This window comes from Heterodontus francisci, chromosome 14 (genome assembly GCF_036365525.1).
Source record: "Heterodontus francisci isolate sHetFra1 chromosome 14, sHetFra1.hap1, whole genome shotgun sequence".
Classification (NCBI taxonomy): Eukaryota; Metazoa; Chordata; class Chondrichthyes; order Heterodontiformes; family Heterodontidae; genus Heterodontus; species Heterodontus francisci.
The window spans coordinates 60,270,075-60,297,802 of record NC_090384.1 but is presented as its reverse complement, the minus strand read 5'-3'; the positions used below and the strand labels follow the sequence as shown (position 1 = coordinate 60,297,802).

The window sequence follows — 27,728 nt, the reverse complement described above, 5'->3', positions numbered from 1 at the left end:
GATGGAAAAGGATGAGCTGGGTGGCTTCTCTCTTAGCAGGCTACACCCCAACTGATCATTCAGACAGTTTAAGGCCAAATCAGAGAAGTGAAAACTCCTGACAATCATAAACCTGGACATGTGACTTCTCTGAACAACTCCAATAGCCAGCAAGGCTCCTTATATTTATTTAGCACTTCATTGTCTCTTCCTGTAAGTGTTTTTTCTAAAAAGAAAATCCCGAGTGTCCTTCCAGTAACTATTTAAAAAAAAAAAATCCAGGCATCTCCTCAGTCTTTGAAATGTACCAATTTTCACAGTCTTTTAAACATGAGTCCTCAAAAAATATTAAGAATGGAAGCACCTTCATGACAACATTATAAAGAGTGGACAAAAAAAATATTTAAAAAAAAATTGAAACACATCTACACACTCGTTCACTCTTTACCTGTAACTAATACAGTTATGCCCTGTACCATCTTTGTACTCCAATAACTCAGAGCAAAGTTAAATTCTAGACAAAGCATCAGCAATTACTTTGTTTTTCTCCACAATGTGGGTATTCTTTAAGTGATAGGGCTGGAATAATAAAGTCCAAAGAAATAGTCTGGCATTTTAGTTTTTGAATTTTTCTACAAAGGCTAGGGGGTTAGAATCAGTAGACACCAGCGTCTCCCTGTAGCCGTGGTGGGCATCTACTTCAAAATGTTTAAGAGCCAGTAGTAAGCCCAGGGTTTCTTTTTCCGCTGTAGGGTATCTCTTTTGGTGTCGATTTCGCTTTTTGGAAAAGTATCGCACTGGCCTTTCTATCCCTGATTCATCATCATATAACTGGCCTGCACCTACCCTCAGGTCACTAGCATCAATTGCTACCTTGAAGGGCACGTTGAAATTTGGGACTGTGAACACTGGTTTATTGATCAAAATGGCTTTCAGCCTCTCAAAAGATGTTTGCCACTCCCCTAATCACACTCCCTTGGCTTTCTTTTGTAGCAAATCCATCAATGGAGTAGACATAGTGCTGAAATTTGGTGCAAACTTGTGGTAGAAACCACACATCCCCAAAATCCTCATAATTCCTTGTTTAGTCTTCGGGGCAGGGAACTCTACCAATGTTTGTACTTTTGCTGTTCTTGGCAACACTTGTCCTTGCCCTACTATATGCCCTAGGTAGGTTACCTGTACTTTGAAAAATTCATTTTTGGCAAGGTTTATCACCAAATCAGCCATCTGTAATTTTCTAAACAGAGCTTCTAGTTGTTCCAAGTGGTCCTTCCAAGTTTCACTGTATACCAGCACATCATCAAGGGTAAATCACACAATCTCTGGAAAGTTTCTGGGCTATATTTTAGCATGAATGGAATCACTCGGCAAAGGCCGATATTTCTTTAGCTCGGGGTGTAAAAGGAAACTGCCAGTAACCCTTGAACAAATCTATTTTGGTAAGCAACGTGGCACTGCCAGCTCTGTCAATACAGTCGTCCAAGTGAGAAATTGGGTAAGAGTCTGCCTTTGTTATTGCATTAACCTTTCTGTAGTCTCTGCAGAATCTGGTTGAATCATAAGGCTTGGGCACTAACACCACTGGGAAACTCCAGCTGCTTTGACTGGGTTCAATTAAGTGGTTTTCCAACCTGTATTGGATTTCTGCTTTCACCTGGGCCTGTTCCTCTGGATCTAAGCAATAAGGATCTTGTGCATCTAAATATGACAGAATAGTGTCTAATCTCCCTAACAATTCAGTGTTAGCTAACCGGATTGTAGGAGGTTTAATTTGGGAATTTCTAGGTCTCCTGACTCATCCTCACGATCCCTTTCATTGTTCACTATCCTTACTGCCTGACATACCTGTGCTTGCTTATCCTCCTCTCGGCAGTGATATTATTTCAACATATTGATGGGACACAGCCGATACTGTTTCTGGCGGTCTGGGGTGTCAATCAAGTAATTTACTTCACCAATCCTTTTGACGATATAGACTAGTGAACCGTTCTGTCAGCAGTTCACCCTGTAAAGGCAGTAATATTAACATCATCTCCTGGTTGAAGTCGTCAGGTCTTGGCATGCTTGTCTCCCCATTTCTTTGTGGTTGTTTGGGCAGCTTTAAGGTGTTTCTGAGCCACTTTGCAGGCTCTCGTGAGCCACTCCTGGAGCACAGATACATAATCTAACAGTTATAAAAAAACCTTTCTTTGATGAGTTTCAGAGGACCTCTTACTTCCTGTCCATAAACTAACTCAAAAGGACTAAAATTGGCCGACTCATCAGGTGAATCCCAAGTGGCAAACAAAATAAATTCCAGCCTTTTGTCCCAGTCATGGGGATATTCATGAACAGTGTCCAGTTTTCTTTCGACCACCTCATCTGTTTAGTTAACCTTTCAAAAGAAATGAAAAATGCCTCTATGCTCTTTTCCTCAAACTTCAGGAGGGCTTGCACAAATTTAAATGGCTCCCCACTGGGTCCTGGGTCGGAATTAGCTTCCTCATCAGAATTTTCCCTGGAGTTAAGGCCACCTTTTTTGTTAGTTCCAGCCTTTTAAGCTGGTATTCCATTTTTCCTTTTCTCTTTCTCGTGCCCAACGTTCCTGGTTATAGTGTTTTCAGACGCGATAGGGAGAGGAATAAGAAAGGAGGGGGAGTGACAGTTTTGGTCAAGGAAACTATTATAGCTGTGAGGAGGGATGTTATGTTGGAAGGTTCATTAAATGAGACCATATGAATTGAGCAAAAGAACAAAAAAAGGGCAGTCACACTGCTGGGAATGTACTATAGACCCCCAAACAGTCAGAAGGAGATAGAAGAGCAGATATGTAGGCAAATCTCTGAGAGGTTCAAGAACACAGTGGCGCAGTAGGGCGGCACAGTGGCGCAGTGGTTAGCACCGCAGCCTCACAGCTCCAGTGACCTGGGTTCAATTCTGGGTACTGCCTGTTTGGAGTTTGCAAGTTCTCCCTGTGTCTGCATGGGTTTTCTCCGGGTGCTCCGGTTTCCTCCCACAAGCCAAAAGACTTGCAGGTTGGTAGGTAAATTGGCCATTATAAATTGCCCCTAGTATAGGTAGGTGGTAGGGAAATATAGGGACAGGTGGGATGTGGTAGGAATATGGGATTAGTGTAGGATTAGTATAAATGGGTGGTTGATGGTCGGCACAGACTCGGTGGGCCGAAGGACCTGTTTCAGTGCTGTATCTCTAAACTAAACTAAACAATAGGGCAGTAATAGGGGATTTTAAGTACCCCAATATTAGATTTAGATTTAGAGATACAGCACTGAAACAGGCCCTTCGGCCCACCGAGTCTGTGCCCACCATTAACCACCCATTTATACTAATCCTACACTACTCCCATATTCCTACCACATCCCCACCTGTCCCTATATTACCCTACCACCTACCTATATTAGGGGCAATTTATAATGGCCAATTTTACCTATCAACCTGCAAGTCTTTGGCATGTGGGAGGAAACCCACGCAGACACAGGGAGAACTTGCAAACTCCACACAGGCAGTACCCAGAATTGAACCCGGATCGCTGGAGGTGAGGCTGCGGTGCTAACCACTGCGCCACTGTGCCGCCCCAATTAACTGGGATAGTTTTAGTGTGAAAGGAATTGAGGGAGCAGAATTCTTGAGGTATATTCAGAAGAACTTTTTTGCGCAGTATGTAGCAAGTCCAACAAGAGAGGACGCAGTGTTAGACTTAGTTTTCGGAAATGAAGACGGGCAGGTGGAAGGAGTGGCAGTGGGAGAGCATTTTTGTGGTAGTGATCATAATTCAGTCAGTTTGAACATAATTATGGAAAAGGACAGAGATAGAATAGGAGTTAGAGTTCTCAATTGGGGCAAGGCCAATTTTGCTAAACTGAGGAGTGATTTAGCGAAAGTGGACTGGAAACCGCTACTTGAAGGTAAGTCAGTTTCAGAGCAGCGGGAGGCATTCAAAGAGGAGATTCAAGGGGTTCAGAGTAAACATGTTCCCACAAAGAAAAAGGGTGAGATGCCCAAATCTAGAGCCCCACGAATGTCAGGGAGCTTACAGGGTAAGCTAAGGCACAATAGGAAAGCTTATGTCCGACACCCGGAACTCAATGTTACAGAAAGCCGAGAGATTATAGAAAGTGGAGGACTGGAACCAAAAATGAAATTTGGAAAGCAAACAGAGGGGCATGAAAGAATATTGGCAAGCAAAATCAACATGAACCCAAAGATGTTTTATCAATGCATTAAGAGTAAGAGGATAACGAAGGAGGGAGTAGGGCCTATAGAAGACCAAAAAGGTAACCTATGTGTAAGGGCAGAAGATGTAGCTATAGTTCTTAATGAATACTTTGCATTTGTCTTCACAAAAGAGGGGGGCATTGCAGATATTGTCGTTAAGGAGGACGAGTGTGAAGTCTTGGTTGTGATGAACGGAGGGAGAGAGAAAGTATTGATGGGATTCGCATCCTTGAAAGTTGATAAAACACCAGGGCCAGATGAAATGAACCCTAGGATGTTCAAAGAAACAAGAGAGGAAATAACAGACAGTCTGACCATCATTTTCCAGTCCTCACTGGATTCAGGTGTGGTGCTGGAGGATTAGAGAATTGCTAACAATTAACCTCTTTAAAAAGGGAGCGAGGGCTAGACCGAATAATTACAGCCCAGTCAGTCTAACCTCAGTAGTGGGCAAATTATTGGAATCTATTCTGAGAGACAGGATAAACTGTCACTTAGAAAGGCACAGGTTAATCAAGGATTTGTTAAGGGAAGATCTTGTTTGACCAACTTGATTGAATTTTTTGAAGAAGTAACAAGGACGATAGATGAGGGTCGTGCAGTTGATGTGGTCCACATGGATCTTAGCAAGGCTTTTGACAAGGTCCCACATGGCAGACTGGTTAAAAAGATAAAATCCCATGGGATCCAGGGAAATGCAGCAAGGTAAATTGGCTCAGTGGCAGGAAACAAAGGGTAATTGTTGATCTGTGTTTTAATGACTGGAGGGCTGTTTCCAGTGGCATTTCACAGAGCTCAGTACTGGGTCCCTGCTTTTTTTGGTGTATATTAACAATTTGGTGGTAAATGTAGGGGGCATGATTAAGAAGTTTGCGGATGACAAAGATTGGCCGTGTGGTAGTTGGGGGGAGGATAGCTGTAGGCTGCAGGAAGATATTGATGGTCTGGTCAGATGGGCAGAAAAGTGGCAAATGGAATTCAACCTGGACAAGTGTGAGGTGATGCATTTGGGGAGGTCAGACAAGGCAAAGGAATACACGATTAATGGGAAAATACTGAGAAGTGTAGAGGAAGTGAGGGACCTTGCAGTGAATGTCCACAGATCCCTGAAGGTAGCAGGACAGGTCAATAAGGTGGTTAAGAAGGCATATGGAATCCTTTCCTTTATTAGCCAAATTATAGATTATAAGAGCAGAGAGATTATGCTGGAACTGTATAAGTCATTGGTTCGGCCACAACTTGAGTACTGTGTGCAGTACAGGTCACCTCATTACAGAAAGGATGTAATTGCACTAGAGAGGGCACAGAGAAGATTTGTGAGGATGTTGCCAGGACTGGAAAAATGCAGCTATGAGGAAAGGTTGGATAGGCTGTGGTTGTTCTCCTTGGAACAGAGAAGGGTGAAATCTGATTGAAATGTACAAAATTGTGAGGGGCCTGGATAGAGTGGAGGTGAAGGGTCAGTGACGAGGGGGCATAGATTTAAAGTAATTGGTAGAAAAATTAGAGTGGAGATAAGGAAAAGCTTTTCCACCCAGAGGGTGGTGGGGGTCTGGACCTCGCAACTGAAAGGGTAGTTGAGGCAGAAACCCTCAACTCATTCAAAAGGAGTCTGGATATGCACCTCAAGTGCCATAATCTGCAGGGCTATGGACCAAGTGCTGGAAGGTGGGATTAGGACAGGTGGATCGTTTTTCGGCCGGCACAGGCATGATGGGCCATGTGGCCTCTTTCTGTGCCTTAAACCTTCTACGATTCGTTTCAGAATAAAAATCCGCCAACAAGGCTTCTTCGATAAAGAACAAAATTGTTGATTTATTGTAAGACAAGACTTATTCAATAAAGATGCAAGGCTTAGAAACACACAGTTTGAAACTTGAAAGTATCGATAACTGCCCTTCGAAAATAGCCTACCACATACGCGTACACACACCGGTTCGAGAAATATGCCATATAAATATTGTGGCTACAAGAGCAGGCCAGAGGCTTGGAATCCTGTGGCGCGTAACTCAACTACTAACTCCCGAAAGCCTGTCCACCACCTACAAGGCACAAGTCAGGAGTGTAATGGAATACTCTCCACTTGCCTGGATTGGTAAGCTCTAACAACAGCCAAGAAGCTCGACATCATCCAGGACAAAGCAACCCACTTGATTGGCACTCCATCCACAAACATTTACTCCCTACACCACCGACACACAGTGGCAGCAGTGTGTACCATCTACAAGATGCACTGCAGGAACGCACCAAGGTTCCTTAGACAGCACCTTCCAAACCCGCAACTTCTACCACCTGGAAGTTCAAGGGTAGCAGATGCATGGGAACACCACCACCTGCAAGTTCCCCTCCAAACCACGCACCATCATGACTTGGAAGTATATTGCTATTCCTTCACTGTCCTTTGGTCAAAATCCTGGAACTCCCTTCCAAACAGCACTGTTGTTGTACCTACCCCACATGGACTGCAGTGGTTCAAGAAGGCAGCTCACCGCCACCTTCTCCAGGGCAATTAGGGAAGGGCAATGAATGCTGGCCTCGCCAGCAATGTCCACATTCCCAGGAATGAATAATTTATAAACAAATAAAGAAAAAAAAAAAAAACTGGCTCTGCAGAGATGGAGTAAAAAAAAATACTTTCGCCAAGTTATTGCCAATTCTTGAAAAAAAATGTATAAGATATGGAATGTTCCAGATGGCCTTTGGTCTGGTGTCCGGGTAAACGTAGACGTCTGTCACTCAGATTTTTCTGGAGCAGTTCTGTTCAGGAGACTTTGAGGAGTAGTCTTGCAGGCTTTTCAGGAGAATTACCGCATCTGTGGATTCTCAGAAGATTTTTCAAAACAGGTGGAAAAGGATGAGTTGGGTGGCTTCTCTCTCAGCAGGCTATACCCCCAATTTGACATTCAAACAGTTCAAGCCCAAATCAGAAAATCCAAAACTCCTGAAAACCATCAACCTCTAAGTCACTTCTCTGCAAACAACTCCAGTAGCCAGCAAGGCTCCTTGTGCTTATTTAGCAGTTTATTGTCTCTTCCAGTAAGTGATTTTTTTTTTAAAATCCAAAGTGTCCTCCCAGTAACCTTTTTAAAAAAAAACAAATCCATGCTTTCCTCAGTCTTTCAAATGCACCAACTTTGACAATCCTTTCAGCCTGAGTCCTCAAAAAATATTAATGATGGAAGCATCTTCATACTACAGTTCCCTGTCAGAAACGCCACAAATTAAAAAAAAAAGTAAAAGCCCTTGGGATCCAAGGGAGAGTGCTAAATTGGGTCCAAAATTTGCTTCGTGGGAGGAAGCAAAGGTTAATGGTTGACAGGTGTTTTAGCGACTGGAAAGCTGTTACCAGTGGGGTTTTGCAGGGCTCAGTACTCAGTGCCTTGCTTTGTGTAGTTTATATTAATGATTTAGACTCTAATGTAGGGGGCATGATAAAGAAGCTTGTAGAAAGCACAAAAATTGGCCATGTGGTTGACAGGAGGAAAGCTTGAGTCTGCAGCAAGATATAGATGGTCTGGTCACTTGGGCAGAGAAGTGGAAAATGTAATTCAATCTGGAGAAGTTTGAGGTAATGCATTTTGGGAGGTGCAACAAGGCAAGGGAATACGCAATAAATGGGAGGATACTGAGTAGTGTGGAGGAACAAGAAACCTTGGAGCATATGTCCACAGGTAGCAGGACAGGTTGATAAGCAGGTTAAGAAAGCATATGGCATGCTTTCCTTTATTTGCTGAGGCATAGAATATAAGCGCAGGGAGGTTATGCTACAACTTTAGTTCGACCACTGCTTGAGTACTGTGTGCAGTTCTGGTCACGTTACAAGAAAGATCGATTGCACTGGAGAGGGTGCAGAGGAGATTTATGAGGAAATTGCCAGGACTGAAACATTTTAGCTATGAGGAAAGATTGGGTAGGCTGGGGTTGTTTTCCTTGGAACAGAGGAGCTTGAGGGGTGACTTAATTGAGGTGTATAAAATTATGAGGGACCTAGATAGAGTAAATAGGAATGACATATTTACCTTCGCAGAGGGATCAAAAACTAGGCACAGATTTAAAGTAATTGGTAGAAGAATTAGAGGGGAAATGAGGGAAGACTTTTTTCACCCAGAAGATGGTAGGGACATGCAACTAATTGCCTGAAAAGGTGGTGGAGGCATAAATTCTCACCATATTTTAAAAATACTTGGATATTTACTTAAAGAGCCGTGACCTGCAGGGCTACAGCCCTTGCGCAATAAAGTGGGATTAGGCTGGGTAGCTCTTCGTCAACTGGCATGGAAATGATGGGCCGAATAGCCTCCTTCTGTGTTGTAATTTTTCTAATTTCTATGAAATTCTGGGCCCTTATTTTCTTTCAAGTGCTGTTTATTAAGCTAATCTATTTTGTCATCTTTTACTTGCCACTTTGATATCTACTTTTCTAAGTACAATCTAGATTGGTATTAATTTTTTTTAATGTTAGCTCTTCCATCTTTATTGGAGCAATTTAAACGAAAAGAAACAACTACAAACCACTTGAAATGGAATTCAGGAGAAACTTATCTTTTCTGGAGAGTGGTTAGAATGTGGAATTCTACCACAGGGACTAGTTGAAGTAAAGACCAGAGATATATTTGAGGGGAAGCTAGATCAGTAGATGAGGGAGAAAAGAATAGAAGGATATGCTGATAGGTGAAGATGAAGAACGGGAGGAGGCTCATGTGGAGCATAAATGCCAGCATAGACCTGACAGGCTGAATGGCCTGTTTCTATGCTGTAAACTCCAAGCAAAATGCACATACCTTAGGACTTCAATTAAAAACAAATTTGAATAGAATGAATGAATTTCTTTCCTTTCCACTTTATATTAAAATATTACTACTAGAGACCTGCAAAACATTTGTGGTCAAATTAGTATCTGTATTGCAACAGTACTTCTTTAAGTACAGGATTTCTAGCTATTCTTTCACCAAAGACTTTCATAGAATCAAAACTTGTCACTCTGGGGAAAGCCACATAAAGCTGTCGCTACGACCAGGTGAGCAAGAAGTCTAGGGTTCCCTTTCAGCCTTCACCAGGTCTTACTGTAACAGGGTTTTATTTTTAAACACACCGTTTTTAGCTCCCCCTTGGTGAATGCTTGTTCATCACTTTCCAATTATAAGGAAAAGAAACCAGCACAAACAAGCTTTCTTAGGTTTAAAGAAGAAAGGCGAAATTTTATTAAACGTAAACTCTAATTCGGTTGATGCCTATGGATACACGACGCGCCCACACTAGCATGTGCAGATCGGGGCAGAAGAAAAATGAAGTGGAAAAGTTTGAGGTAATCTCTGAAGAGGGTTTCCTTTGTTAACTGTGCTTCGAGCTCGTTGTAGAATCCTTGCTTGTAGGTAGATCTTGCTTTTTGTTGGGGCCCAATATTCTTCTTAAAACTTGTTCACTGTAGGTAACTTTTCTCTCTTGGGGTTCGTGTGTCTTCAGTGGACTTTGGAGTTTGGTGGGAAAGATATGGGAGCAGGCAGACAGCAGAGGAAGTCTGCTTCAGTCCGGGAGAAAACCACTTTCTGCCAGTTCAAACAATGTCTCTACAATTTAAAACTCCCCAAGTTGGTGAGCAGGGTAGTCACGTGACCAACTGGTTTGACCAGGTCTGTTCTGTGCATTGTATTGGAGCAGCGGATAGCTCCTTTGTTCCAACACTGTCTGTTAATAATGTAAACATGTCTTTCCAGCCAGGGGCCTACCAGCCCCTTGTAACAGGCCTTCTCCTCTTCCCAGCAACAATTTGAATTTTTATGGCCATGTGGCGAAATTCATGTGCCTCATTCTTGGCAGGTGGGGGCTTGCATGACATTGTCCATGTCGGAATAGAAATACAAATTTTGTCAAGTGTCTGGCCTTGTGACTTATTTGCAGTCATAGAATATGAAAGTCTAATTGGAAATTGTTTCCTCCTGAGTTGAAAAGGCAAGTTGCCATCTCATGGGCTCAATATTATTTGGGGAATAAACACACTATTTCCTTGAAATCTACCTGTTCTAATTTCAGCATCTATCATTGAAGAAACCAGCTTCCTAACTACCAATCTTGTTCCATGACAAAGTCCTGTTTAGGATTCAGGTTTCATAGCAACATTATAACCGCTCTTTCCTTGAGTTTAAGTTTGTGCGGTGGCATGCCCATTGGAGTTCGGCTGTGTAGAAACTCTGGAGGTTATCCACTGTTATCTTTGTCTATAGAATCAGTGTTGATGTATTGTATTAATTCACCCGACAGCTTTTCTGAAACGTTTTTATTCAAATCTATTGAATCTTCTGGCACAAAGAATAGCTTTCGAATAATAGATTGTAGCCAAGAATTGTCCTCGCCATTTTGCCACTCTTAACCAATTCTATCATCTCATCCCCATCCTTCCCCTGCCATCCCTATGCATCCCCATGCCTCCCAGCAATCCCACCCCATCCCTCATGGAAAAAAATCTCTCCGTCAACTTTGTTGTTGGACTCCTCTTACCTTCTGTTGTTCTGGTCCTCCACCAACCACCCCTACCCTGCCACCAGCACTACCTCCACCAATTGTTGGTAGCCGCATGCACGCAGTCCTCTGCGCACCCCACATGCCTCTGTATGCGCCAGGCACTGCCCACCAAATAAGCACATCGACAGACACGCCCCTTGAACTGACCAATCAAAACAGTCCGGGCGGCCAAAAACTATCTGGAATGCATTTTTCAGACATGTAACTCAGACTTCTTGTGTGTGTGTACGTTTATGTATGTATGGGGGGGTGCAGGTGGGAAACACCAGTTTGAGGGCAGAGATCCAGCATGTCCCTATTGCTCAAATATCCCACTGTTATTCTCTACCATAGTTTCTACGAGAGGACTGAGCATTTGAGCAAGCTACTACAGGATTAACCACACTTCCACTCAACTTTGAAACTATATCTCAGCATAAGATGTTGTCTTCCAAAGAGGAGCCACTAGGAGGGGAAGATTGGTGGGGAAGGCTGGAGGGGAAAAAGAAGCAAAAACTGTTGTTGTCATGCTGAGCACGGCCTGGGGGAGGGGTGGGTGTTGGTAGTGGGTGAGAGGGCCACAGGAGGGTCAAAGAGCATCCATTACAATGTCACATGATGTGAAATAGATGGTGATTTTTATTGAGTTCATTTACATAGGGAGAAATTTTCCTAACCATTTTATAGGGGCTTGATGCTTCTTTAAAGAGAAAGGAAAATCATTATGTTTTTTACTTAACTTTTTGTCTTGTGTTCCACTATTTTGAGTAGACCACAACCGTGTCCATGCCACTGATGTGCTTCATGCTGTTTGGTACTTAACAACTCGGCCTATTCCAGGATTCCAGCAAATAAACAGTGATCATGTGATGGGAAGTGATACAGGTATATGTTTTGCACTGTTTTAGCAAAATTAATATTTTTGCTCTGAGATGAATAAAACATCATTTAGAGATTGATTTTCTTTTAGCATGATTGGATATTTTTAACTGTTAACTTCGAACTATTTCTTTATCCTTGAATCCTGGAGTGCTGCTTCATATTTGGTACAGTATTACACATATTTAATATGCATATTTTTAGTTTCCTTCACAAAAATCTACGTTTTTGGCAATTTTCTGAGATAGAAAATCCATAGGTACCTAACTTAATTGATAGCTATCAGTTTAAAATGTATAGTGTCACATGTGTACTGACATACCTCTTCCATTGTTTTTACCCTATTGCCTGTGATTGTTGGTCAATAGCTGTGCACCACCCACATGGAGGACCTTTGTAAGAAAATGTCTGGTTGATATTGAAAAAAATTGCATTTGATGGCTTTAAAACAGACATGCTCTTAAGTTTGCAGTTCGACAGTGGAGGGGTTTGGGGGGTGGGTGAAATCACAGTCTTTCTGAATATTAAAAATAAATCACTTGCAATCAATGTAAAATGCAAAGAAAAACTATTCCTTTTTGAGCTACAAATCAATCATCTAGCTCAGTTGAGAAGCAGGCTGTAATGTACCAAATTGTTTGCTTTGCTGTTCATGCCTTAAACTCACTTAAACGTTGTTATTTTTGTTAGCATATTCCATAATTTAGCCACTTAATTTCATTGGATGACTTAAATCTGGGAAGAAGTTACAACATAGCCGTGTCAGCCTTCCGAGTTCCAAGCATCGAAGTTTTTTGTTTTTTGAGGGGGGAAAATCAGAAATGAGTTTGCCTACATTTTTAATGTGACCTATTGGTGCCTTAAGGTTTAAGTCACTGTTTAATGAAGAACCAGCAAAATAATCTTTCACCTGGAATGCTCTATTAGTCAGGAAGAACTGAGTTCAAGTTCATCCATCAAAGTTGGTACCAAATAGATGTGCAAGTTGTTCTGTGTTCTTAGTATGTGTAGATGAAGGTAAAGCAGTTGATGTAGTCTACAAGGACTTCAGTAAGGCTTTTGATAAGGTCCCACATGGGAGATTGGTTAAGAAGGTAAGAGCCCATGGGATCCAGGGTAATTTGGCAAATTGGATCCAAAATTGGCTTAGTGGAAGGAGGCAGAGGGTGCTGGTCAAGAGTTGTTTTTGCAAATGGAGGCCTGTGACCAGTGGGGTACCACAGGGATCGGTGCTGGGACCCTTACTGTTTGTAGTGTACATTAATGATTTAGATATGAATATAGTAGGTATGATCAGTAGGTTCGCAGATGACACGAAAATTGGTGGTGTCGTAAATAGTGAGGAGGAAAACCTTAGATTACCTGGCGATATTGATGGGCTAGTAAGATGGGCGGTGCAGTGGTAGATGGAGTTTAATCCCAAGAAGTGTGAGGTGATGCACTTTGGGAGGACTAACAAGGCAAGGGAATACACTATGGATGGTCGGACCCTAGGGAGTGCAGAGGGACCTTGGGGTGCTTGTCCATAGATCACTGAAGGCAGCAACACAGGTAGATAAGGTGTTTAGGAAGGCATACGGGATATTTGCCTTTATTAGCCGAGGCATAGAATATAAGAGCAGGGAGGTTATGATAGATCTGTATAAAACGTTGGTTAGGCCACAGCTGGAGTACTGTGTACAGTTCTGGTCGCCACACTATAGGAAGGATGTGATTGCAATGGAGCGGGTTCAGAGGAGATTCACCAGGATGTTGCCTGGGCTGGAGCATTTCAGTTATGAACAGAGACTGGATAAGCTCGGGTTGTTTTCCTTGGAGTGGAGAAGGCTGAGGGGGAACCTGATTGAGGTGCACAAAATTTTGAGGGGCATTGATAGGATAGACAGGAAGGAACTTTTTCCCTTAGCAGAGGGGTCAATAACCAGGAGGTATAGATTTAAGACAAGGGGCAGGAGGTTTAGAGGGGAGTTGAGGAAAAATCTTTTCACCCAGAGGGAGGTTGGAATCTGGAACACTCTGCCTGAAGGGATGGTAGAGACAGGAACCCTCAAAGCATTTAACAAGTATTTAGGTGAGCATTTGAAACACCACAGCACAGAAGGCTAAGGGCCAAGTGCGGGAAAATGGGAGTAGATTGGACAGGGGTTTGATGGTCGGCGCAGGCGCGTTGGTCCAAAGGGCCTGTTTTTGTGCTGTATAACTCTATGACCTAATGTTATGACATGGCGAGAAATATTTTATGCAGTTGACTACTTGTATTCTATATTATAATGTGCTGATATGCTTATCTATTATATACAATGCTTTAATTTTATCTTATAGTGCCTGAAAACAAAGTTGAAGATTTGCTCTTCATCATGGTCCTTCTAAAATTAAACGTTAAGGTTACTTACAAAGCATTTCGAACTACATGATTGCAAATATGTTTTCATCGCAACCCATTTTCTAAATTGTGGCAACCCTGACTGCTGCATTACCATGTCAATTTGATGCATCATTAAAAATACTGTTTAGAAAACATTTTGTATATAGAAAAGGTTCAAAGGAGAGTAGTAAGGTTGTGTCCTGAGATAGTCCATAGTCTCAAACTATTGTATGTATTCTGCTTTTGTTGGGACAAAGGTGTATGTAATTTTTAGCAGGCAGTGCTTGTTAGGTTGTACTTTGTGCTGTATTGCTTTCATTTAGATATTTTTTGAGGTTTTTAAAAGGCAAAAAATGCAATTGTCATCAGCAAATGTAAATTACAATAATGAAGTAACCATATTTTGAAAGCCCAAAGGAAGTTAACTGCTTCCCAAAAGATTCAGGAGCAAGCAACACCTGGGGCTAGATTCAGCAACGTATCATTTTCATTTTTACCCCTTCATGATTGCTTCATCCGTTTACAGCAGCGATTCTGAAAAATTATTCAGATTGAGATAACTATTGTGACAACTTTCATCTTGTCGTCAACCAATTTGATAAGATGATCAAAATGTACTTTATGATTTATAAAGTGTACTGGATTTCAATCATTACAAATAACCACAGAAATTACTGTGAACTTGTCTAGGAAGCTTATTCAGAATCTTTTTCCTCTGTGTGACCTGGTCAGATAATGTGACATCCTTAACATAATCTTTAAACATTCAATATTTCTTAGATTCTGACAGTGGAATATCACCAGTCCGGGTTGCCTATCTCTTTTCCAGAAGTTGTGCCATTTCTGATGACAACTATAACTGCCTTGCATCAAACATCCCAGCTCTGGAGTTAATGGCACTTTACGTTGCGGCTGCCATGCATGATTATGATCATCCTGGGCGTACAAATGCATTCTTAGTAGCAACAAATGCACCTCAAGTAAGTGGATTTGATTAAGCATGGTTATAATAGGAATTACTTGATTAAATCGTCGCAGTGAAGCATTTCTGACCACACCAAAGGCTTGACTGTTGCTAAGTCAGTACAGAATGTTAGAGTTAGTCAGGGTCTTTGCTCAAGCCTTTTTCTGGTGGGCAATTAAATCAGTTTAATTCAAGCTTGCCACTTATGAGAATTGGACGTTTTGCACATGTAGGCAGTGAGGTTCAGTGGTGACATTGTCCCCTCGCAATAAGTTTGAGTCTTGTCCTGCTGGGTACAAAGCTCCAGACATTTGTAGCAGGATGAGTGGAGGTGTTTTTTCCTGTTATTTTCTTGCCCAATATCTCCCCTCCCCTTCTTAAGCCATTGTCTCCTTGCTGAAGTATGCCTCTGCAGGCCCTCAGTTTCTCTGCACTGATATTTTTATTAGTAGGTTGTGAGTTATTAATTCATTTCAGCTTCAGATACGTTTCACTACAGCACATCCTATGTAATTCACTTTTATCAGTGTGGCATGCTTTACTGAAAAATGATTTTAGTTGACAACAGCAAGTTGTTCTAACTTTCAAAGGTAGATTCAAAATCATTGGCAAAAGATCTAGAGGGGAGATGAGGACAGTTTTTTTTCACTCAGTTGTTGGAATCTGAAACTCTATACCTGAAAAGATAGTGGAAGCTGATTCTATAAATTTTAATAGGGAGTTGGACAGGTATTTAAGGATCAGGAACTTGCAGGGTTACAGACAATAGGTCGACTGCGCATGACCAGTCTTTCCAGGAGCCAGCTGAATGGCTCTTTCTGTCCTGTAGGTTTCTATAATAACATATCACACTGTCTGCACACACAGCAAAGTCATATAACAGACGACATTGTTTTGAGATGACATGTTTATAAAATAGCTTTATTGCACCTGACTTTCAGGAGCTTTAAGTTTGGTGCAGCCTGTGAATAAGATACTATGAAGTGGACATGTAATAATGCATTTATTTGTTTTTGGCCATTATGTAGCTTACAAATATAAAGTAAAATGTTTCCTGGTTAGTTTTATTTGGCTAGATTTAATCAAATGAATTTGACAATCAAAGATCGAAATACAGTCTTAGATGTTTCAGATGGAGTGCTTAAGGTCTGAGCCAGTGGACTTCATTGCTCTTTTTGTAATTATCTACATGGGATTTGTAACTAACCTTCTGAGTACTGCAATGGCATTCATCAAAATGACCAATAATGGCTTATTTTAAAGAGCATGCTGAACCAAGATATAGGCCCAATTTTTCTGGTTGTAATGATGGCGAAACTATCAGTGTTTGCCATCATTACAACTGTGGCACTGACAGCCACTTCTGGCATTTGCATATATTCTGTTAACTGTGGAAATCCAGAAGTTATCTGTGTTGCCCTGCTGCTCCACAGGCTGCACTGTTGAAGTCCCCTCAGGTGAAGATCTTGAGAAATCACTTGAGTTGACTAGATCATCTGCATTTTATGCTCTGATCTCACTGTAAAAAGCCTTCAAAAGATTTTACTTTGTTGAATGATGTGTAACTGGATTTTTAAGATTTACTAAGTCATAATTACTACTGAACAACCTCTCTGGCCTTGAAAAACAAACTTTATACTTGTCGAATGTCAAATTTCTCCATTATGATAAATTTCAAAGCTTTATCATCTAATTTTTTAAAATTTGTTTATATTTCAGCTTTTGCCTGAATCCCATGTGTATATCCCAATCTTTCTTTTGCTCTCTGTAAAATGATTAAAAAGTGAAGGATAATCAGTGCATTTAACTTTCTGGTTTGCTCCCTGTGAGAATTGTTCATTGTGATTGACTGCTTAGCTTGCTTGATGACATAATTGTTGCTGGACGCAGGAGATCCCCTATAGTTGGTGCCAGAATCAAACTAAACTTGTAACAGGTGAAATTCATGCCACAGAGATTGCTAGATCTTTCTGTGCAGCTTTCTTCAAGGTCAGCAGTGAATGCTGTCATTTTGCCACTGACCACAAGATCAAGGCCATAGTGTTTTTGTTTGCTCTGTTACTTGACAAATATTTTGCAGAAATCAGTTTTTAGCTGACATAATAGATGAGGCGTATTTTGTAAAAGCTGATGAAGCCTTTCATTACCTATAGGGTCAATACAACAATGAATTTTAGCCAAGCAGTTGAAAGAACTCAGTAATCCAATAAGGTCATTAATATATCGTACTTTGAGAATAAAATGTAAACACGGCAGATGGTGTAAATATCCTCAGGGAAAATAACATGTTCATCAATTAAGTTTTGAACAGTTCTGGATTTTGATCTTAATAATTCAAGCTAATGCATGTCTTGTGTCATACAAAATTTACTAAGGTTCATACATTAAACATGAACAATTCTTTTGCGAACACCTATCACTTCTTTTTCATTCTTTCATGGATGTGGGTGCCGCTGGCAAAGCCAGCATTTGTTGCCCATCCCTAATTGCCCTTGAACTGAGTGGCTTGCTAGGCCATTTCAGAGGTCAGTAAAGAGTCAACGACATTGCTGTGGGCCTGGAGTCACATGTAGGCCAGACTAGGTAAGGATGGCAGATTTCCTTCCCTAAAGGACATTAGGGAACCAGATGGGTTTTAATTACAATTGGTGATGGTGTTCTGACTTTCAATTCCAGATTTGTATTAATTAATTGAATTTAATTAAGTAATTAAATTTAAATTCCACCAGCTGCCATGGTGCAATTTGAACCCGTGCCCCCACGGGACCTGGGCCTCTGGATTACTAGTCCAGTGACATTACCACTATGCCACCATCTCCCCAAGGTTGCATTCAAATTTTACATTCTGTTTGAAGGTTCTTCAAAACGATATTGATTTCTGTGTCCAACCACAGATGTATAGCATTCAGTCTTTATTTTTTTCCACGCCAATATTGATATAATCTGGCTTCAGGGCAGTCAGATCCTCAGTGTTTAGTGACTTTTAGTAAAACATCTTTGCAATGTACTGTTGAATGCTACTACGCTTTTGAATTTGGTGAAATTATAAACTTAGTTATAATACGAATTGCAAATACTTTGAATCATTTCTTTAACTGTCAGTTATTCATGACATTATCTGCATGGAATATGGCAGTTGACCACAAAGCAGCAGTATTATGGATGAATTAGAAAGCATGGTTAATTTATACAGATTTGTCAGCAAAGTACTATTTGGGGTTTTTTAATTCTTCAGATTTACTAATTTTTATGAAAAATTATTGACAACCAGGGTTGATGTCCAAGTTAATTACTGATATTTTTGTGGTATCTTGGTTTACCATTCTAATACTGGAGTTTCAGTTAATGTTACCAAACTGATCTTAAAGGGTACTTCCAAATCTTCAACAATGTTCATTTTAGGCACAAAAATAAAAAAAGTTGTGTTCATCTTATGCAGTGATACAATTGATGCCTTGCAGCTCAGTCATTCTAGTGTGACTTACATTGATACATTCTGTCCCTTGAATTTAAAGGAATCTTCATAACAAAATGTTGTACTTTTAACATTTTATTATGTTCTGTAATTTTTCTGTAAAGTCACATTTACAATTCCAAGCCACATCTTGCTGAATATGGCAATTGATAGGGCCATGTGTTTAACTGAAAATAGGTCAACGTTTACAGGATTCTGCCTATATCACAAATCTGCACTTCAATTTAGCCAATCTCCTACTTATGCCTGGGATATATCTTATATTTGCAATGTCTTTTTTTCAGCATCTGTTGAATCTGTTCTTTTAATTAAAAATAAAATATTGAAAACTAGTTCAGAACAGTTGGGGCTGAGTGTTGTGTTGAAAGTTTTTCCCTCTAAAGCTTAGAAGCATTCATTGTTAAGAGGCGTATTTCTGCCTTTTTCTGTGCATTATAATGAATAATTTAAAGAAAAATCTAATTTACAAACATTATATATGGCTATACTACAGAATAAAAGTTTATTATTTATTTTGGCAGTTCTCAGCCATTTTGAGTTTTCCAAGTAAACAAGTTTAAATTCTGTGAGAAGTATGAGTTGTAGTATGATTAGTAGCAGAGGCTGATAACAGGTAATGCCTTATAAATGACCATTTGTGTTTGAGATCTGATTATGTGTAAGATAGGTTAATTTTTATTATGTACCACCAGTGACGAAAAGACCTCACTAAAGTTGCGTGGGCAAGGAGAAGAGAAAATGAAATGGCAGACATTCCCTTAGGCCAAGTGAGAGTGAAAAATAGTTGGAAGTGCTGTAATTGGAAATTACAGAGACAAAAGACTTCAATGCTGTCAATACATTTTATTAAACATGTAGATTCTGATGAGTTTACTAACTGATTTCATAACTTGAATAAAATGCTGCTTCACAGATTCCTTTCCAAGCTGCTAGTCTATATTTGCATTGTAATACTAGAACATTCTCTTGATATTGGAGTATGGTATTTGAAGCCACAATTTAAAATGTTTGCTGTTGTTGATAGTTATATTTTGAGTGATAGATTTTTCAGTAGTTGTAAAATATTATTCTTTCAATACTTTCTAGGCTGTCCTTTATAATGACAGATCTGTCTTGGAGAATCATCATTCTGCTGCTGCATGGAACTTGTTTATGTCCCGTTCAGAGTTCAACTTCTTGGCAAATCTAGATCATGTTGAGTTCAAACGTTTTCGTTTCTTGGTGATTGAAGCAATCCTTGCTACTGATTTGAAAAAACATTTTGACTTCCTTGCTGAGTTTAACTCCAAGGTTTGTAAAGCAGGGCAGTTGCCTGCTAATCAAGCATCATAGTTATGGCATAAGTGACCACTACAAGAAACAAAATAGCCATGTCTTTTATTTGACATATTTAGTAATTGTAAGTGCATTTTCTTCAACTTTGGCAAGTCAGATCAGAACAAAAGGGAATATGTTGATAACAGTGCAAATGCAAAATGCATAAATTGAGTTTCAAATCTCATTGGAAAAATGGATGTTCTCTTCTGTTTTGCCAATCTTGACTCCCTTTCCTCCCTATCTATTTTGGGGGCACGCGTTATCGCTGTTGATCATTGTTTGTCATCAGCCTTCTCTTGTGAAATGGCTGTTTTTCATGTCTGAACTTATGAGTTTTGCTAGAATATTTGCCTGTAGGAGGTTAGAAATGCTGAGTCAAATCCTTTCCTTGTTCACTATCCACATACACAGTGGGACAGGACTGGATAGTGATTAGAAGTGGAATCTCTGGCTGATTTCTCCTTCTCAATGGTCCTAAGGCTTTTTGTAGTGCTCTTACTGCTGCCTCAACTGAGAACATTTAACTCAGTACAGAACAGGAATTGAACCTGGGACCATCTACTCTGCATGCTCTGCACCTATACCAGGTGTTGTCTTTACTCGCTAGAATATTGGGACTATGTTAATAACATTTTTCTAATTGGTGACAATTACATTAAGACCAAATTCTAAATAAAATTATCTTGCTCCACATGATCCTGGCTACTAGTGTAAAATTGCTGTAAAATTTTACATTTGGGAATGCAGTGATAAATTCTAACTGTGTAAAGTTATACTGGCATTGTTTGCTGTCTCAAAGCAGGTAAATGAAGTCAACAATCCAGGAATTGATTGGACCAATGAGAACGATCGTCTGTTAGTGTGCCAAGTGTGCATAAAACTGGCTGATATCAATGGTCCTGCAAAGATGAGGGAGTTGCATCTACAGTGGACCGAAGGCATTGTCAATGAATTCTATGAACAGGTTTCAGTTGCTTTTTTTTCTCTCCAAGAAAATGTATGTTAGATGTTGTGAAGCATAGGGCTTATCTTCTTTACAAGTGACATAACATCCGAAATGGATTATCAGAATTCATTATGTATTATTGTACTTCACGATTATCAGACATTTATCTTCCATATTCTGCATTTATAATGTACTTGGGCCACTGTGGTACATCTAATGCAAGTAGATTAGGAATAGTTTACAGATTATTTCTCTCTCCATGAAATTTATAGTAAGTTCTGTTGTGAAAGTAAAGCACTGATGATTTGATATTGGAGGATTTCTGACATTATTTTGTTATACAGGGAGATGAAGAAGCAAGTCTTGGGTTACCAATTAGCCCTTTCATGGACCGCTCTTCACCTCAGTTGGCTAAGCTGCAGGAATCTTTCATTACACATATTGTAGGTCCTCTGTGTAATTCCTACGCTGCTGCAGGATTACTACCAGGTCAATGGGTGGATGACGATGATATTGATCCAGAATGTGGTGAGGATGACGATGATATGGAAGATTTCGAAACTGAAGATGAAATTGATGACGAGGATCTTGATCTTCCAACAAGTAAATGTTTTATCTGAAAAAAATTTCTGTGCTAGTAAATATAAATAACAACGTTTCCTTATGTGACAAATAAGGCTTCAGCTTCATTTACCTGGCAGGAACTGCATTATATTAAGAACCTGTTGTTTCAAATGCACTGAGAAAAGCACATTTTTGTGTGGGTGTTACTGTTTACAGAACTTCTAAAGCAGGCTGTTTGTAATTGTTCCAAATAAAGTTGAATGGAGTCTACTTCGGTTGAAAGTAAATCAAGAATAATGAACCTGTAAAATACCTATAAAATATTAGAATTAGAACATTACAGCGCAGTACAGGCCCTTCAGCCCTCGATGTTGCGCCGACCTGTGAAACCATCTGACCTACACTATTCCATTTTCATCCATATGTCTATCCAATGACCACTTAAATGCCCTTAAAGTTGGCGAGTCTACTACTGTTGCAGGCAGGGCGTTCCACGCCCCTACTACTCTCTGAGTAAAGAAACTACCTCTGACATCTGTCCTATATCTATCACCCCTCAACTTAAAGCTATGTCCCCTCGTGTTTGCCATCACCATCCGAGGAAAAAGACTTTCACTATCCACCCTATCTAACCCTCTGATTATCCTATATGTCTCTATTAAGTCACCTCTCCTCCTCCTTCTCTCCAACGAAAACAACCTCAAGTCCCTCAGCCTTTCCTCGTAAGACCTTCCCTCCATACCAGGCAACATCCTAGTAAATCTCCCCTGCACCCTTTCCATAGCTTCCACATCCTTCCTATAATGCGGTGACCAGAACTGCACACAATACTCCAGGTGCGGTCTCACCAGAGTTTTGTACAGCTGCAGCATGACCTCGTGGCTCCGAAACTCGATCCCCCTACTAATAAAAGCTAACACACCATATGCCTTCTTAACAGCTCTATTAACCTGGGTAGCAACCTTCAGGGATTTATGCACCTGGACACCAAGATCTCTCTGTTCATCTACACTACCAAGAATCTTCCCATTAGCCCAGTACTCTGCATTCCTGTTACTCCTTCCAAAGTGAATCACCTCGCACTTTTCCGCATTAAACTCCATTTGCCATCTCTCAGCCCAGCTCTGCAGCCTATCTATGTCCCTCTGTACCCTACAACATCCTTCGGCACTATCCACAACTCCACCGACCTTAGTGTCATCCGCAAATTTACTAACCCACCCTTCTACACCCTCTTCCAGGCCATTTATAAAAATGACAAACAGCAGTGGCCCCAAAACAGATCCTTGCGGTACACCACTAGTAACTAAACTCCAGGATGAACATTTGCCATCAACCACCATCTTCTTTCAGCTAGCCAATTTCTGATCCAAAGCTCTAAATCACCTTCAACCCCATACTTCCGTATTTTCTAAAATAGCCTACCATGGGAAACCTTATCAAACGCCTTACTGAAATCCATACACAACACATCCACTGCTTTACCCTCATCCACCTGTTTGGTCACCTTCTCGAAAAACTCAATAAGGTTTGTGAGGCACGACCTACCCGTCACAAAACCGTGCTGACTATCGCTAATGAACTTATTCTTTTCAAGATGATTATAAATCCTGTCTCTTAAAACCTTTTCCAACATTTTACCCACAACCGAAGTAAGGCTCACAGGTCTATAATTACCAGGGCTGTCTCTACTCCCCTTCTTGAACAAGGGGACAACATTTGCTATCTTCCAGTCTTCCGGCACTATTCCTGTCGACAATGACGACATAAAGATCAAGGATAGATCAAGATACTCCAAATTGGTTGGCGGCACAGTGGCGGGGGCGGCACAGTGGCGCAGTGGTTAGCACCGCAGCCTCACAGCTCCAGGGACCGGGTTCGATTCTGGGTACTGCCTGTGCGGAGTTTGCAAGTTCTCCCTGTGTCTGCGTGGGTTTCCTCCGGGTGCTCCGGTTTCCTCCCACATGCCAAAGACTTGCAGGTTGATAGGTTAATTGGCCATTATAAATTGCCCCTAGTATAGGTAGGTGGTAGGGAAATATATAGGGACAGGTGGGGATGTGGTAGGAATATGGGATTAGTGTAGGATTAGTATAAATGGGTGGTTGATGGTCGGCACAGACTCGGTGGGCCGAAGGGCCTGTTTCAGTGCTGTATCTCTAAAAACAGTGACTGCAAAAAAGCAAAACATTTCTAATGTACTCCTTTTGATTTATAGGGCAAAGGGGGAAGAGAAAAGGAAGGCGGAGAATCTTCTGCCAGATTATGCACCACCTAACAGAAAATCATAACCTGTGGAAGAAAGTTATTGAAGAGGAGGAGCATGAACAGCAATGCAAGTCTGAGCTAAATATACAACAAACCGATAACTCATCCTTACCTCAAACTTCAGATGAAATCCAGGTAATTGAAGAAGCAGATGAAGAGGAGGAGAGGCAACAAGGGGAGGAGAAACAATGCTGAGAAGATGCAGTGCTAAATAAAAAAACATACTAAAGCCTCACTGTGCTGACACCAGAGACTGATTTACTTCTTTGTTAAAAGGCCTTAATACTGTGAGAGGATCCTGGCGCTCAGTAGGATCCCACTCCGATATGCACTTTCACCCATGGGAAGATTCGAGTATACCATGAAACAAAGCCCTTTGTGCCCTGTGGTGTCCAAATGTTTTCATGTTGATACTGCCTTGCAGAATAAAGAGTGCTCAGTTTCCATGTGGTATTGGAGGATGTTGCAAAAACTTCAGCTTAGCAACTGCTGTTACCAAAGTGAACTGAAAGTTTACCATTTTCCGTTAGTAAGGAGAAAGGTGGATTTTAGGCATGCATCAGATGTCCAGCATCTATAGCAGATGGACTTGAAAATTGAGGATTGTGCCTGTAGCAATTCAGAATGGAGCACTGCAGTAAAGAGCCTTGTTGTAAGGGCCCCTGATTTTTTTTCTCTCTGAAAGTATCTGTTTTAATACAGGTAACTTATCTCATTATATGACTGCAGAAAAGAATGTTAGAGTGACTAAAAATTCTAGCTGCATCATTTTTCTGATGCCTTTTAATGTACAATTTGCCTTGTTTGGTTTTGCCTTTTTTGTGTTGGAAGTAACCAGAAATGCACAGTGGCCAAGCATTTCAGTTTGCCCGAACATCATATAATTGTTCTGTACTAGAACAGAGGAGTAATATTAATGATGAAGGGATTTTCAATGTGTTATAGTTTTTTTCACTGCAACTCAGGATCCACGCTAAGATACATGAAGCAATGCCATTGAAGTTATGCAGGCTGAAAGAAACAACAATTGACATAGTTAACACTTATTTTAAGTCAATTTTTGTTTGGTAAGTTCTTCTGGTCTTTCATGTTACATACCATACACAAACTTCCTCACTTATGTATCCACATTGCTAGTAATATGAGTTGATTATTGCACATCATGAAGCTGAAAGGTTACTGTGTATTGCAATCAGTATACCTTAAAAAATAGTAAAATACTTGCCAATATGATTTCAATATGATGGAGTATGTCATATTGTATAGTATAGTTTTTTTTTTCCACAGTAGAAATTCCAGACATTCCACAAGAGCATCGTACCTACTCAGAACTATTTATTTGTAAGCTCATCCAGTTTAAAGGTGGTTGCAAAGAAGATGCATGTACAGCTCTTACACAATATTTGTAAGTTAGTTTAGGCTGCAGGTATGTAATTTTCTTATGCAGACTGTACAAATAGCTACTGGAACAGTTGTGCACCTTTTTTAATACCAGACAAGTGTTTTCAATTATGCATAGGCAGATGCCGACAATATAAAAAGGATAAATTCATCTGAAAATGTTTGTATTGATAATGGATTGTATCTGAATGCATTTTATACCTAGAGCAGATGATGTAAATAGAGGGACTGCAAATGCCATATGATAGTAAGAGATTTCAATTCATCACTGAGCAGGAATAAGGCCTCTGATAGCCATAGAAGCATTTTATTGTTCCTTAATTTCTGCAACATCGTGTTTGTGTGCCTTTTCACAGCCACTTACGATATTAACGCACTAAACCTCAAGTTGTCATATTGGTCATACAGTGAATGCCAAGCTCTTGATCCTATTGTCTGTAATGGATCAGAAATCTTAAAGTCAATGTACCACTAATATGCATGTTCCATAACAGACTGAACCACCCCAGTGACTAGTAGTATAGATAGAACAAGGGGGAAGTACTGTATAATGGTACTGTACTTGATTGGCAAAGGAAGAAAAAGTTAAGCAAACTGCTCCAACTATGGTTGTCAAATCTTTTGTTAGCTGTGCACTAAATGTTTAAAAATATGAACACCTCCTAACAGCACATACTGTATGTAATTTATTCCATTAAAATGCTTATTGTGTGTGTGTGTGTGTGTATATATTCACACACACACGTGCACATTGTTTTTTTGCCGTGTCAGATGTTAGTAACAATGTCTGTCTAGTAGACAGTCTTGGTATTTAACCATTTTGAGTCTTGATTGTGTTTAAATACTAATTTTTAAAATGTGACCAGGCAAACACACTTATTTTTCAGACAATAGTTTAGTAAAGAAAACTGCTACGTCTTCTGTTTTATATTTATCAATAGTTAGAGCAAGCTATTTGTTCTATAAATTAGTACCTAACTTTTATAATTGTTTTGAGTGATTTTTTTTTTAAATACTGTCTCTCCAGTGGTTAACTTACAGCATTTTTTAAACCAATAGTTATACGGTAATTTTTGCGCTATTTTCTTGCCTTATGTTTCCTAAAGTAGTTCTAGCTCTGGAAATACATTTTTTCTAACTTCGTAGAGTATTTTGTATACTTTCGGTTTAATTTTTACTTCCCTTTTTACTTTTAAAAAGATAATTATTTCTTCAAGGGGTTCAGAAACTGAGGTAATCTACCAGCTGTCAAGGGCGTGTATTGGTGTAATTCCTCACTTTTACTTAGTAAATTTAGTTAACAGTACATTATTGGAATTCAGTTTGCATTAGCTTATACGTATTAGAACACGAACATTTGGTAGCAAGTTGCATTTTTTAACATTTCATTTTGTTATTTTTCCATTTATTTGGTAAATGTTACTGGTCCACACCTTCCAATGAATGTTTTTTTAAAAATATCAATTTAATTATATTGACAGTTTAACTTATTAGAGTTTTATAATTTGCTAACTTCATTTCTTCAGTTTCCACTTTTTTAAGATTAAAATTGCCATAATTCCACAAAGGAAAAGTAATCAATGCCATATTCTGTGTGTGATGATACCATCCTTCAAGCCAAAACCTCATGATGGCCAGAATTAATTAGTTTTCCTATGTCTTCAGCAAATGCGTCACCTTCTGTACACGAAAAGTGTTTATTTGTTATTTATTTTTGTTTTCAGTTCAGAATCTCTGCTGCTTAAGTATATCAGCATCATAGCATAGAGAAGTTTTCCTCAAGCTGCTGAAAGTTTTATTTGTTGCTTCCAGACATTTATAGTGACTTGCATCACTTCACTGACATTTTTTGTCCTGCCCCACCTTCTTCCTCCTTCTTTCTTCTTCTTCCTCCTCCTTCTTCTTCTTCTTCTTCTTCCTCCTCCTCCTTGTCTTGAGAGACAATGGGTAAGCACCGAGAGGTGGTCAGTGGATTGTGAAGCAGCGCCTGGAGTGGCTATAAAGGCCAATTCTAGAGTGACAGACTCTTCCACAGGTGCTGCAGATAAAATTGGTTGTCGGGGCTGTTACACAGTTGTTTCTCCCCTTGCGCTTCTATCTTTTTTCCTGCCAACTGCTAAGTCTCTTTGACTCGCCACACTTTAGGCCCGTCTTTATGGCTGTCCGCCAGCTCTGGCGATCACTGGCAACTCACTCCCACGACTTGTGATCAATGTTACAGGACTTCATGTCGCATTTGCAGACGTCTTTAAAGCGGAGACATGGACAGCTGGTGGGTCTGATAGCAGTGACGAGCTCGCTGTACAATTGCCCCACCAATCACTCTAATTTTGATTAAATCTGCCTCAGCCACCAAGGAAGTCCACTTCCAGTTTTGAATGTCATGTGGCTGACTCTCACGTGGTACCTATTTAATCTGTCACCTGACTTTTGAAGCATGGAATGAGCTCTTAACGTAACCAAATTTTATTCATTAGATGGTTGTTCATAGCTGTAAGGATGTTAAAAGTCAATCTCTTAAAATGCACTAAGGTACTGCAGAGCACAGTCCAGTTCTCCACTCTCAGGAACTTGAGCACTGTGAGTATACATTCTCCAAGCTGGGCTGTTCATGACTCTGATCCATAACAGGCACTGATTTAAATTAGGACAGAACTGTCTGGCTTTTTCCTGAGCTTTCTGGAATCAATAGATACTTAACAAATCTACAAATAGACTTCCATTTACTCTGAGGAGGAAATATTGTTTCTATAAAAACGCTACCAGAATTTGATTTCAAATTCTTAAAACAGCAGGTTTCTGGAAAACATGTAAATCCCTGGATTAAGTCCCTGTACATTGCCTTATGCTTTTC

The 27,728-nt window shown here is 40.2% G+C and overlaps 1 protein-coding gene across 9 annotated transcripts in view; it reads left to right on the top strand.

Annotated features, from left to right (window-relative positions):
• pde3b (phosphodiesterase 3B) overlaps positions 1-26,298 on the top strand; it is a 272,093-nt gene extending 245,795 nt beyond the window's left edge. For 5 of the 9 annotated variants that reach the window (XM_068046307.1, XM_068046305.1, XM_068046301.1 and 2 more), the window contains 6 exons: positions 11,464-11,580; positions 14,720-14,919; positions 19,465-19,668; positions 20,495-20,659; positions 20,986-21,244; positions 23,424-26,298. In XM_068046307.1, coding sequence (XP_067902408.1) covers positions 11,464-11,580; positions 14,720-14,919; positions 19,465-19,668; positions 20,495-20,659; positions 20,986-21,244; positions 23,424-23,668 — 1,190 coding nt within the window. In that variant the 3' untranslated portion in view covers positions 23,669-26,298. The remainder of the gene's footprint in view (positions 1-11,463; positions 11,581-14,719; positions 14,920-19,464; positions 19,669-20,494; positions 20,660-20,985; positions 21,245-23,423) is intronic. The other 4 variants (XM_068046306.1, XM_068046302.1, XM_068046304.1 and 1 more) reach the window with 4 other exon arrangements.
• The last annotated feature ends 1,430 nt before the right edge of the window (positions 26,299-27,728 follow it).